The sequence below is a fragment of the Ursus americanus genome, chromosome 15, assembly GCF_024610735.1.
Source record: "Ursus americanus isolate L20-20 chromosome 15, mUrsAme1.1.p, whole genome shotgun sequence".
Classification (NCBI taxonomy): Eukaryota; Metazoa; Chordata; class Mammalia; order Carnivora; family Ursidae; genus Ursus; species Ursus americanus.
Window position 1 is genome coordinate 2,153,214 of NC_142141.1, and position 12,952 is coordinate 2,166,165.

Below are 12,952 nucleotides of genomic sequence, written 5' to 3' on the forward strand. Positions count from 1 at the left end.
TTCCAGGACATATGGGATTTTTTAGATGATTTTAAGACCTGAAATTCCTTTCTTAGCTCCAGAACCCTTAACTGATTCTTACCTGCTTTAATATCACTCAGGGCAAAAAGGCCAACACGGGTATCTCCATTCACAGACCATTTCTGTGTTTCACAGTTGGGCTGGCAGCAGTGATTCATGAACCGAGCGTAGTTTCCTTTGGGACCAGCGTCAATGATCCGGTCCTAGAATTCCAAGAGATGATGCTCAGTAGGTATTTCCTGTATATTCTAACAAGCTGGAGTTCCTCTATGTAAAGTTTGACTCTCCCAGGAGTGGTTCTCAAAGTGCAGTCACTAATCCAGCACTAGCACCACATCTATTATTCGCTGGAAATACAAATTCTTGGGCTGCACTTCACATATACTAAAGCAGAACCTCTGAGGTGGGGCTCAGCAATCCACGTTATAACAAGGCCACTAGGTGATTCTGATATATGCTGAAGTTTGAGGATGATGGCCCTAGAAGCAGCAGTTTGCCCCATCCTCTCAATTAGGTGGTCCTGAATCCTGGCTACACGTTAGAAATCAGCTAAGGAGTTTTTAATATTGATGTTGAGACCCCATCCCAAACAAAGATCTGAATATCTGGAGGTGACGATCTCACAAACCAAAGGGTTCAACTTAATAAATGTTCACGAAGTTTCACACTAGGAAAGAATTCTGCTATAACAGCCAATGGAAGGGGTTGGGGATTGCTAGCAGACCTTAATATTCAGGTGCAAGAAGAATGTCAGATATACAGAAAATAAACACATTAGGATGCTGGAATTAGGAATGAGTCCCAATTATAATTCTAGGCACTAATGAAATGAAACTCATCAGCAAATTCCTATGATTGGAAAAGTAACTTGGGTTCAGAAGCTGAGTTCTACAATTTATGTGACCTTCTCAGTGCACTAAATATTAACAAATTAGCTTCTCAATCTATAAAATAAAAGGGTGAAAGAATGATTATTTACTTGGCTGGGTTCAGGTTTTAATCTTATAGGAAAAATACTAAAAGACATAATACCCAACTCGTATCGGACAGTTCAAAAAGAATGCAGTCGCTCTGTTGACTTTGGCAAGGGATGGATAGCCAGAAACGAGCAAATTTAGCTACTCCCGAACCCTGACAGAGCAAACCCTACCACCGTAAGGGGAAGACGTTGTTTTGGGCAGTGAATTACATGCCTACAAACACTATGGCTGGGACAATATCAATTTCACAATCTTATAACAATGGAAATAACACTTACTTTGTCTAGAGTAAGCATATAGAAATTGGTGATATCATGTTCTTGTGCGTAACGGATTCGGGCTCTGCACTCTTCTTCATCTATTAGCTCACCCACATACTCATTCACAAATTCACCCTAGAACAAGAAATAGCTCTTAACGGCAGAAAGCACAACTGTGTTCCCAAGTACACCTTTTAAAAAAAAATAATGAAAATAACAGAATCTCCAAAGCAGTTCATGTACATGTACCTAGTACATTTAACAAAGGTTTATTCAAGAAACATAAATATGATGCTTCAACTATTTGACAATGAAAAACACCTCCCCACTCCTATCAGTGCTGTGAGGAGAAAGACTGGGATACAGAAGACACTAACGATCCACCAACACAGAAGCAGGTCAGCTAGGGCTCCATTAAAATGGTGATGTAGATAGCTGATCCCTTTAACTGCTCCAAAACCTGAAAGTCACTTTCCGTAACTATGTTCTTTCTCCTTGGAATATGCCCTGCCTGCTGCCCTTCCACATTTTACAATACCATCCTTCTGACTCACGCCGTTACAGTCATATTGGCTTTTCCTCATGCTGTCTGCTTTGCCAGCAATGCTTTAACACTCACCTAGCCTAAGCCAACAAGTACTTATATTTCAATTCTCAACTTAAAATATTCTCAGAGTCAAAGGTAGTTTCAGGCCCTTTCCTTTACCATTTACCATATGCCTCCAGAATCCTTTGTGCTTCCAATCTGGGTGATTACTTGATCAACGTCTCTCCCCCTTAGAATGTAAACTTTATGAAAGCATGGACTATGTCTCTCTTATTTACCACGGCATTTGCACACAGTAGATATATAATAGCTACTTAGCAAATAACTGAACAGACCAGCTGATACTCACTTCCTTTTCTAGAAACGAACTTCAATACAATTCTTCAGAAAGTGTAACTAGAGTGAGGTTTATTTTATTAAAATGTCAAATAAGATTTATTCTACAGAAAGACTATATAATATTCTCTATTAGAAACTTGCAGGTCCTTCTAAGTTTGAATTCGAAGATGTTACTGCACTTTTATTAGAGAAGGCCTAATCCTGTTCTTCATTTCCCATGAACCAAAACCCATTTTCCCTTAGTAAAAACAGTTTTATTAGGTGATTAACACCTCTGTATCACATACTCATTATCCCCTAACTACAGGTTCCAGGATTATCACAAAGAGCAAATAAAGCCACAGTATCTCTATGAATTTCCTTTATTTTTTCATCCTCATACACCGTTAACATGATCAATACTACGGACTTTAGAGGTAAAGGGGACTATTCTCAAGCGTCTAAACTCTAGAAGGACCCAGCAAGACCCAACAGTAAGGTTAATCCTTATACTATGTTATCTTTCCTCTAATGATCATTTTCTCATATTCATCAAGAATAATAACTCCTATTAAGCAATTGCAAAGAAGAAAAAAATCTGGAAAATATGAAAAATTTTCTTCACCTTTTTAATATCTGTTTTTGTCCGGAGACCCCAGCCCCTCTGTAATGTGCGGAAAATTTCAACCTCTGGATACTGGCGCTTAGTGAAGCACTGGTTTTGGCAACGTCCTCCGGCAGGACATACTGTGGGGTGGCACTCATAGAGCAGCATGCGATTGATGCACTCAGAGTCTATCCCACAGGGGTTATCATCAGTAGCTTTACAGTTGCAACGGGGAATTTCAGACAAGTCTGCAGTGAAGATCTGTACCCTGCCAATAGGACGGTTCACCTGCAGAAGAAACACATACTAGAGAACATCAGGCAAGTCAACACAAGACAACTCAGGACCTATAAAAGGTAAACTTCTTTCTTTGAAGTTGTATGCCATATTTTTACGTGACTTTGAACTTAGGGCATTATTCACAATGGCTAAAACGTGGTACAAATAATGAAATGCTATTCAGCTTAAAAAGAAAGGAAATCCTGACACATGTTACAACATGGATGAACCTGGAGGACAGGATTATGTGAAATAAGCCAGTCACAAAAAGACAAATACTATGTGTAAGTAGAGTAGTGAAAATCATAGAGGAAAAAGTAGAATGGTAGTTGCCAAGCAATGAGGAGGGGAGAATGAGGAGTTAATGTTTAATGGGTATAGGGGCGCCTGGGTGGCTCAATCGTTAAGTGTCTGCCTTTGGCTCAGGGCATGATCCCGGCATTATGGGATCGAGCCCCGCATCAGGCTCCTCCGCTGGGAGCCTGTTTCTTCCTCTCCCACTCCCCCTGCTTGTGTTCCCTCTCTCGCTGGCTCTATCTCTGTCAAATAAATAAATAAATGAAATCTTGGGAAAAAAAAAAAAAAGAAAGAAAATTCTTAAAAAAAAAAAATGTTGAATGGGTATAGACTTTCAGTTTAACCAGATGAAAAGAGTACTAGAGGTGGCTGGTGGTAACAGGTGCAAACATTATGAATGCATTTAATATCAATGAACTGTATGCTTAAAATTGATTAAGCTAATAAATTTTACGTTATCTATATTTTACTGCAACAGAAAAACTGGAGGAAAAAAAAGATTAAGGCAGTCAGTCTGACATAAAGCCTTACTTAATATACAAATTATGGATCCTACAAAAATTTTTTAAAAATCACTTTATGAAAATCATAATTTCAAAGCTGGTAGGCCAAGCGGAGTGTAACCTGAGTTTCTGATATTACCACATGGTGGCGCCACGTTAGCTGGTACATAAAAAAATTCTTAAGTGGTAAATGGTTGGCATGAAAATGTCTTTGGGTAACTGGGATTCCTCTTGTATGTGAAGAAATATTTTTAATATTTATTATCATAGTTTGTAATCTTTTTAATAGACTACAGCAATGGGACTCATGCATTTATTTAGTAGTGGTGCTAGTACTATAAAAACTATAGTGAAAATCTTGGTGTGATAAAACATAGAGGTCAAACAACTGCTGTAACACTGAAGCTGTTAGTGTTTTCCAAATGCTAGCAACACTGCTGAGGGAAAAAATAGACATTCCACAACAAAGATGGATTTGTGCACTATGAGAATGAGTCTCCCCCACCTGGTATTATTTCACTGGGAATAGTCAAACTGTGAGTCTTCAAAACCCCATCCCATACATAAAAATTGGCTTTTCAGAATTCTGTGGTTTTGATAAATTGTTTCACTTGCAAGATTATTTTGAGAATAAGAAATATATGTAGAAAGTCTACATATAGAGACATACAGAGTCTACCAGCCTCTTAAACATGGTAGATATTATAATTTTCTTTCTTTTAATGTCCATTTAGTTGTCACATCAAATATTCTAGATTATCACACCCATTCAATCTAAAATTACTATGATTAGGGGCACCTGGGTGGCTCAGTCAGTTAAGCGTTTGGCTCTTGATCTCAGGGTCCTGAGTTCCAGCCCTGCAATGGGCTCCACTTAAAAATTAATTAATTAATTAATTAAAATGAAATCACTATGATTAACAAAACAGTTCTTTCCATCCTCTAAAAATTCCCCAAATGTTTCATTTCTAATATTTTAGTTTTTGCCTCTTCTTTAACAATATAAAATCTCCAACCTGTTTGCAGAAATATATTGTCCTCAACCCAGTTCTTCGTAACACCTTACAAGGATGTTAACTCTGCCAGATCTCTTCCCAGATACTTCAAAATACTGGCAAAAACTGTACACTTCTTGGGGTGTCTGGGTGGCTCAGATGGTTAAGGGTCTGCATTTGGTTCAGGTCCAGATCCCAGAGTCCTGGGATGGAGCTCCCTGTCGGGCTCCCACCTCAGTGGGGAGCCTGCTTCTGCAGCTTCCCCTGCTTGTGCTCTCTCTCTCCCCCTAATAAACAAGTAAAATCTTAAAAAAACAAAACAAAACCTATAAACTTTTTGTTAGTGGAGGAATACTCCTACCACATGCAAATGGAAGTCACGACCCCGAGGAAAGCAAACTCTAAGGGGACAGAAGGTAAGGACTGACTCAATCACCTCAGATTGCAGGTTCTACACATACGGCATTAGAACATACACCTGTTTCAAGGTAATCTTTACCTGACCTCCCTTCCGCAAAAGTTTCATCCTACTCCTTTTCTCTCTATAAAGATGTTTCAATCATTCTTTCTTAACATCTGATCTAAACTGTTATTAACCTGTCCTATTCCTCTCCTAATTTATTTATTTTAAATTAATATTTATATATCTATATATTATTTTAAAAAATATATATATATATATATATATATACACCCACCACCACCACCACAATAGGCCAGATTTGGCCCATAGACTATAAGTATGACCACTGTTGTTCTAAAATCTTTTCCTGGAAATGTATTTGTTTGTTTTTAAAAAGGTGGGGAGGGGGGGTCTGGAGGAAAGAAGCTGGCTTCTAAATTCTGTGATAGATCACTCCCAGGAGTTCTCTGTGCTTGACATGCTACTCTGAAATGCCTCCCTTGCTGTTGTCTGGCATCTGACTGTGGGAACCAGATTCCATTCCCCTTTTCGAGGCCTAACTACACTTAGAACTCCATGCACTATGTTATATCTCCATGCACAATAACTCCCTTTAACTCTCAGCATACCACCCCAGCGTCCTTTAGACCCAATTTTAGGTTTTGAGTATCTTTTCTTAAGCAGGTTTATTTGTAAGGATTGATATTTTATGAATTTTATTCTTTCTTAGAGGTCTTCTAAAGATCAAAAAGTAAATGTACTTTTTTTTTTTTAAAGGAAAAAGAAAACCCTCATTCTATCCTGCAACTACCATGTACATCCATTAAATGCTTTAAAAAATCCAAGCTATTACTGGGTGTTTACCCCAAAGACACAGACGTAGTAAAGAGAAGGGCCATATGCACCCCAATGTTCATAGTAGCAATGTCCACAATAGCTAAATTGTGGAAGGAGCCAAGATGCCCTTCAACAGATGACTGGATTAAGAAGTTGTGGTCCATATATACAATGGAATATTACTCAGCTATCAGAAAGAACGAGTTCTCAACATTTGCTGCAACATGGACAGCACTGGAGGAGATAATGCTAAGCGAAATAAGTCAAGCAGAGAAAGACAATTATCATATGATTTCTCTCATCTATGGAACATAAGAACTAGGAAGATCGGTAGGAGAAGAAAGGGATAAAGAAAGGGGGGGTAAACAGAAGGGGGAATGAAACATGAGAGACTATGGACTCTGAGAAACAAACTGAGGGCCTCAGAGGGGAGGGGGGTGGGGGAATGGGATAGGCCGGTGATGGGTAGTAAGGAGGGCACGTATTGCATGGTGCACTGGGTGTTATACTCAACTAATGAATCATCGAGCCTTACATCGGAAACCGGGGATGTACTGTATGGTGACTAACATAATATAATAAAAAATAATTTAAAAAAATAAATAAATAAAATAAAATAAAAAAAGAAATAAAAAATCCAAGCTATATTATGGAATTTTCATGTTCTTAATCTACTGTATCTCATTAACATTTTACTGTTTCATCATTATTCATAGTTACTCATCAGTGATTCCCACCTATACCAAAAAAAGACTAAACAAGAAAACAGAAAAGTGATGGAATCACAAAAGCTTATGCATGCAACAATGAAACAGTCACACTTTAGTTTCTCTATTGCATTGCCCAAAGTATTAAATCATCTTTCCAGAAAGTATGAAAGATTAAGGATAACATCTTTGTAGTCTGCTTTTAGTAGGGTTGCTTTCTTGAGCAAATAAAAATACAGGACACCTGATTAAATTTGAATTTCAGATTTAAAAAAAAAAAAGTTTTTTTAGTTTAAATATGTCCCATAGAATACTTGGGGATATACTTGACCATATTAGACTCTAAAGATGGTGGTGAAATTGATCTCTACATGAAACTTCAGACTCTTAAGACTTCAGAAACTCAAATATCAATGGATACACTAACAATGAATTTCTACTGACAAAAAAGAAATACGGTATTCTTAATCAGAAATAACATCCCACAAATATTTTACAACAAGAACCTGGGTAGTCTCATTTTTTACTTCTGTAAATTATTCATAAAAATGATTTAAAACGTTAAAAAATACAAAGGGTCCACTGGACCCAGATGGTAAATGGTGATGACTCTTTCACTAGGCACATTAGGGGTTAGGTACACCTAACACGAATCCTCCTGACCTTGGGAAACCTAATCATAGTGGTTACTTAAAATATCTTTAGTGTCAACCATTACCAAGAATACTTACCATGTGTATTATTCATACTATCTCAGGGCTATTTATCATTTTTTATCATGGTTCTCGAATCCCCTTCAAACTGCAAGATGTTGCCTGTGCACAGACTCTAATCCAGTTCACTTCTATAAGAAGACTTTCCAGGGCAACAGAAAAAGTTATCAACACACAATTGACTTTTTATAAACTACAGACAATGTGCTAGGAATGGTGCTCTAGAACTTTTTCTTATCTTCTTTCAAGTTCATACCTCTACCTAAAAGCAACTGCGCTTGTGCTTCCAGTCTTCTTCATGAACAGAGCAGGAAGACAGCACTCTATAACGGGGTCTCTTCTGGAGACAGTCTCCTGCAGTGTTTTCTCACCTTTATATGTTTGTAAGGTGGCGGCTTCTTGTCATTCTTTCGGTCTTCCTGCAGCTGTCTTAGCTCTTTTTGGGCCTTTAACTCCTCAAATCTTGCTGCAGCTTCCTGAAGAGCTAAGAAAACACACAGCACAAGTCACTTAACTTTGGGTGGAGTTATTTATTTCGCCTTTTTTTCCCTTTGAAGTTGGAGAAAATCCATGGTTTAGACAAAAATCAGCCAGCACTGGGGTGCCTGGGTGGCTCAGTCATTTAAGTGTCTGCCTCCAGCTCAGGTCATGATCTCAGGGTACTGGAATCAAGGCCTGCATAGGGCTCCCTGCTCAATGGGGAGCCTCCTTCTCCCTCCCCACCCCCCACCTCCACACATGCTCGCTCTCTCACAAATAAATAAAATCTTAAAAAAAAATCAGCCTACACTATATGGAAAACTAAGAAGTACATATGATTGCTATTTTCAAGTTAATTTATAGTCCCAGGGTATTCAGATATAGCATTAAGACAAAAAATAATCTACCACTACATGGCACGATATAGACTACCACCTTCAGAGGAAAATTAAAAACAAATCCGGCTAAATGATCTGAAAAAGCCCACAAATAACATCTTCTAATGACAACGAGACTGCATCTGCTCAGCAAAGTCACCGTGCTTAATTAAGCCTAATTCTTTCCTCAGTTCTGAACCTCCTGCCTCCAGAAACATTCTGTCTCCTAGGTGCCAAGTAACATGCATTCCTCTGGAAGAAATTCAAAGTTGAAGTTTTCCTCTCCTTCTTGCCTAATTCTCTAAATAGCACCTGTCCTATTCCTCTCCTAAGATTCATTCTGTAAATATCAACTATTAGCTGTAATGATATATAGATCTTCATAGCTGATTTGTATTCAAGTCCTGTACTTCCATATGCTTAAAAGATTATAATATCTTAGAAGTCCAACAAAATCTTAAGATTCTCATTCTTTTCCACTTAAAACAAATTTTTAATTCATTCTTCTTTTTAAAAATTCATTCCTTGTAACCTAGATTAAAAATTCTGAAAAGAACTCCAATTCTTCTCCCTTTTTCCTCTCTGTAGCTTTCCCCATATTCTGTCAATTCTTTAAAGAAAATATCCCCTTTGGTCCATCCCCTTTCTCCATTTCCCTGTTAAACATCTAACAGAGCTTTTGTTGGCTAGAGTCCTCTAAGTTGGGGTTTTTGTTTGTTTGTTTGTTTGTTTGTAAATAATCACTCCTTTCTTCATTCTATTATTCAGCATGTCCTGCCTAGTCTGTCTACTTAATGTCTATTCAAGTACCCATCATCCTCTCCACCCCAGGGACACTTCACTGTGTCAATCTTGTCATCTCTGCCTGGAACTACCAAAACAGCAACCTCACAGGCCATCCCTGGCCACAGGCTCTCACCTTCTATGGTCCCAAAACTCAAAGATTTCTAAAAACTCTGCTCTGGCCATGTAACTTACCTACCACCTTTTCAGGCTAACAGTCCTGTGTTCCCCCAACCCCATCTTAAACTATACCACATAGCTAGAGGTCACTCACTCAACATGTTAGATTTAATGTATGCTTTCACATGCGCTGTCTTGTTAACAACATTTTCATTTGTTAACTTCCTCGCCATCAGTGTAGGGGTGAAGAGTTTGGATTCTAGAGCCTGAATGCTAGAGTTTGAAACGTTCCTCTATCACTTACTGGTACTGGCACCTTGGGCAAGTAATTTAACTTTTATGTGCCTCAGTTTTCTCATCTGTAAGGTAAGGATAATGACATCTAACTTATACTGTTGCCACAAGGACTTAAAGCAGAAAACAACCGAACAGGGCCTGGCAAACAACAAATGATAATTATTATTATTAAGATTCACTCTTCAAAACCACCTGGAAAAAAACCAACCCATGACTTCCAAACTTTGATCCCCAGCACAGTTAACGCTTCCTCTTGGTCTGTTCCCATAGCATACCATACACAGTTCTGCCACAACACGCAATGAGTAACATTTTGACTGCTTGTATCTGTGTTCAATTCCCCCATAAAAACATGTATTCCTTGAAGGCAGAGGCACCCAGCCAGCCCAGGGTTGAGGCACAGAAAGAGCAGAATCGGGATGCCTGGGTGGCTCAGTCGGTGGGTGTCTGCATTCGGCTCAGGTCATGATCCCAGGATCCTGGGATTGAGTCCCACATCAGGCTCCTTGCTAGCAGGGAGCCTGCTTCTCCCTCTGCCTGCCACTCCCCCTGCTTTGCGTGCACACTTGTTCTCTCTCTCTCACAAATAAATAAATAATATCTGAATGAATGAATGAATGAATGAATGAAAGCAAGAGGGAAAGAGAGAGGGAAAGAGAGAGGAAGGAAGGAAGGAAGGAAGGAAGGAAGGAAGGAAGGAAGGAAGGAAGGAAGAAAGGATGGGTAGAATCCCGGAGATTCAGCAGGATCAGACTTGTGGTATTCCTTACAACTTCTCCTTCTCCCCCAGCCTCTGTGGTGTCCAGCTCTACACAAGCAAAGACATTGGTCAAGTGGTCCCTAACCATCTAAGACTACAAGACTCAAGAGCCAAGCTCCTATAGTGTTAATACTAATAACCCTTATCTACACAGAAACCACATGGCCAATAGGTAAGTGAGGACCCACTGAAATGACATGAGGCAAATGGAACCTTGTGAAACTTGTTCCCTATGGGTCCAGGAAGTTTCGCCTATTTACTTTTCTTTGAATCTTCACCTTATGACAAAGTTTCACCTGCTTAGAATCTCCACCTCACCATACAAAATCTATATACTTCAATGTCCAAATATATTCGATTAACAAGAGATACCTATATTGCCTTTCAAGGGACAGCTAGGAAGAAGATAATTATCATTAATGGGATACCAACTATGTGCTCTGCCAGTTGATGTTTTTATTACCTCACTGAATTCTCAGAGCAACCTTTACTCATTATATAGTAAGAGAAAACTGAGGCTCATAGTTGACTCAACCCTGTCTACCCCAAATGTCCCCACTCTTTTGCTGCTATGCCAGCTTTAAAAATATCTTTGATTCAGAACATTTATGCTTTGACTTTCACTGTATCATCTTGCTCTATTAACGACTCTGTAACTTCCTTGGAACAAAGACAACTCTACTAGAGATTCTGATTCTTGTCTAGCAAACCACAGGGCTTAAGCTATGAAACAGTTCCAAAGCTCCAGTACTTGATAAGATGCTGAGAAAACAGAACTGCTAAGACAAAAAACCTCCCTCAAGGAAATTCCTGTTACGTAAAGATTAGGCTCAAAAATAATGAATAATGTGGATCAACTTTCCTATAAAATCCTGTAGCTGACCCAGAGAGCAGAACACAGCTGCTAATGGAACATATGTGAATTCTAACACATAACAGAATAGACACTTGGGTCTGTAGATACAGAATAGATATAGAGGTCTGTGTTGGCCTGAGAAACAAAAAAGGATAAAGTTACCTTTTTTATATGTCCCGTCCACTCCTTTGCCCATCTTATCCTTGCTGCTCACATCCCCCTCCATATAGGGAAAGACTCGGGCCTGATGCGTCCACAGATAGTCATTAGACCCAAAGAAGAGCACAGGGAATTCGCCCACATCATGTCTCATCTTATCGATATTGGAAGGTACAGCTCGAGGATGGCAGATCTCAGCTGGCCACCACCTGAGAAAGGTGGAAACAAAGAAGGAAACCTTTAGAAGACTGCAAGACACTAGGAAAATGACCTACCTTAGCACAGGAATAAGGAACAGCAATGTCTGCCTATCTACATGGAAGTCCAACCTAGTGCATTTTTACAATCTAACTAAAGAATAAGTCATATGTACTGAAAACATGAAAATGGCCACTCTCACAGATGTGCTCACATATACACTTTTTAGACTCAGTAATTTTACTTTAAGGAATCTACTAAGGAAATAATAATTTAACAATAAATAATAATTATCTCATAGAAGATATAAACAAAGCTTTGACTATAATGTTCACTGAAGTATATAAGAATGAAAACCTGGAAATACTCTAAATGCTCAACATTTAGGGAATGATAAAGGAACTACAGTATATGATACAACGAAATACAATTTGGCCTTTAAAAAGTAAAAGTTTCAATAATTGTGAGGGGTACAGAAAATAACGCCAAGAAATGCCCCCTGAAAATAAAATAAAAAGCATATAAATCAATGCTTTATATTCGCTTTAGGAAGACAATTTGGTATTAGTTATTTAAGCTGGAAACCCCTTTCCTAGAAAAACGGTGCATGTTCAATAAGGAACATTGACAAAATGCTCATAGTCCAAAGAGGAGAATGGATAAATGAACTGCACTATATTGTGAGATTATATCAAGAAGAAACGTAGAACAACAAAGTATGAACTACAGTACTGCACTAACTGCTATAAATCTCAGGAGTATAACAGTAAATGAAAAAAGCAAGTTGCAGGAAAATATAGCAACTATTCTTTATGAAAAGGTCTAAAACATGCAGAAAACATTATATATTTGGTAAACCATTACAGCAAGGCAAAGGAATAAAAAACGCAAAATGCAGAATAGAGGTTACCTCCAGGGGTAGGGAGAAAGTGGATTCAGAAAGGGTCATGGAGGGAGCCTCAAAAGTACCAGCAATGTGCTATTTCTTTAAATGGGAGGTACATACACAGATGTTCCTTTCTGATTCTTTTAAATCATGCATGTTATATTCTTTTGTATGGTCCATGTTCAGTAAGAATAATTTTAAAAAGGAAAAGACACAAAACTGAGTATAAAATATAAGGCCAATTATTTTGAGGGTATATGCGTTGGTATGTCTCCAAGTAAATATGTCAAACTGTTAGCAATGTAATCTTCCTTGTTTGTTATGGTTTGCTTTCATTAATGAATTTTCTACAGAGAATATGTATTATTCATATAATCACAAAATATAAAAATGAGTTTTTTTCTTTTATAATGAAAATCAATGGGGAGAGGGGTGGACCTTGCCTAATAGGAAAATTAAAAAAAAAAAAAAGAAAGAAAGAAAGAGAAGAAAAGAGAAGAGAAAAAGAATTAAACACTGTATCTGAGATCCCGAGAAACAGAGGATAGGATGGTAAAAGAAATCACTGC

The 12,952-nt window shown here is 38.2% G+C and overlaps 1 protein-coding gene across 9 annotated transcripts in view; it reads right to left on the reverse strand.

Annotated features, from left to right (window-relative positions):
• NSD1 (nuclear receptor binding SET domain protein 1) overlaps window positions 1–12,952 on the reverse strand; it is a 147,569-nt gene that overhangs the window by 12,575 nt on the left and 122,042 nt on the right. For all 9 annotated transcript variants that reach the window (XM_045797579.2, XM_045798120.2, XM_045797888.2 and 6 more), the window contains 5 exons: window positions 11,303–11,508; window positions 7,839–7,951; window positions 2,752–3,021; window positions 1,280–1,396; window positions 83–224 (listed from right to left, as the gene is read on the reverse strand). In XM_045797579.2, the coding sequence (XP_045653535.2) occupies window positions 83–224; window positions 1,280–1,396; window positions 2,752–3,021; window positions 7,839–7,951; window positions 11,303–11,508 (848 nt within the window). The remainder of the gene's footprint in view (window positions 1–82; window positions 225–1,279; window positions 1,397–2,751; window positions 3,022–7,838; window positions 7,952–11,302; window positions 11,509–12,952) is intronic.